We start from the raw sequence: 246 nt of genomic DNA, 5'->3' as shown, positions 1-246 counted from the left end.
TTCCCCTGCTGGTATGCCGAAGCATCCAGGATAGTATAAAACGTGTGGGCGATGTGCTAACTCTGTCCTGGCAGGCCCTGAAAAACTCAAAGTCCTTCATCTCAAGGACATGGACGACTTGCTGGACTTTTGGAATGTGATGGCCTACGACTACGCTGGCCAGTTCAGTGACTGTTCTTCCCACCTAGCTAACGTTTTCGATGACCCGTCCGTTCCAAACAGCACTCCTTTTAATACCGATCAGGC

General features: G+C 50.4%; 1 protein-coding gene across 1 annotated transcript in view; it reads left to right on the top strand.

Moving 5' to 3' along the window:
- ASPSYDRAFT_711574 (uncharacterized protein) overlaps positions 1-246 on the top strand; it is a 2,106-nt gene that overhangs the window by 1,125 nt on the left and 735 nt on the right. Inside the window, exons 5-6 of the mRNA XM_040850559.1 lie at positions 1-11; positions 75-246. The exon at positions 1-11 is cut by the window's left edge and continues 59 nt beyond it; the exon at positions 75-246 is cut by the window's right edge and continues 364 nt beyond it. Of these exons, the coding sequence (XP_040696081.1) occupies positions 1-11; positions 75-246 (183 nt within the window). The remainder of the gene's footprint in view (positions 12-74) is intronic.

The sequence above is a fragment of the Aspergillus sydowii genome, assembly GCF_001890705.1.
Source record: "Aspergillus sydowii CBS 593.65 unplaced genomic scaffold ASPSYscaffold_22, whole genome shotgun sequence".
Classification (NCBI taxonomy): domain Eukaryota; kingdom Fungi; phylum Ascomycota; class Eurotiomycetes; order Eurotiales; family Aspergillaceae; genus Aspergillus; species Aspergillus sydowii.
The sequence above is the reverse complement of the archived record's forward strand: the minus strand, read 5'-3'. Positions and strand labels throughout refer to the sequence as shown.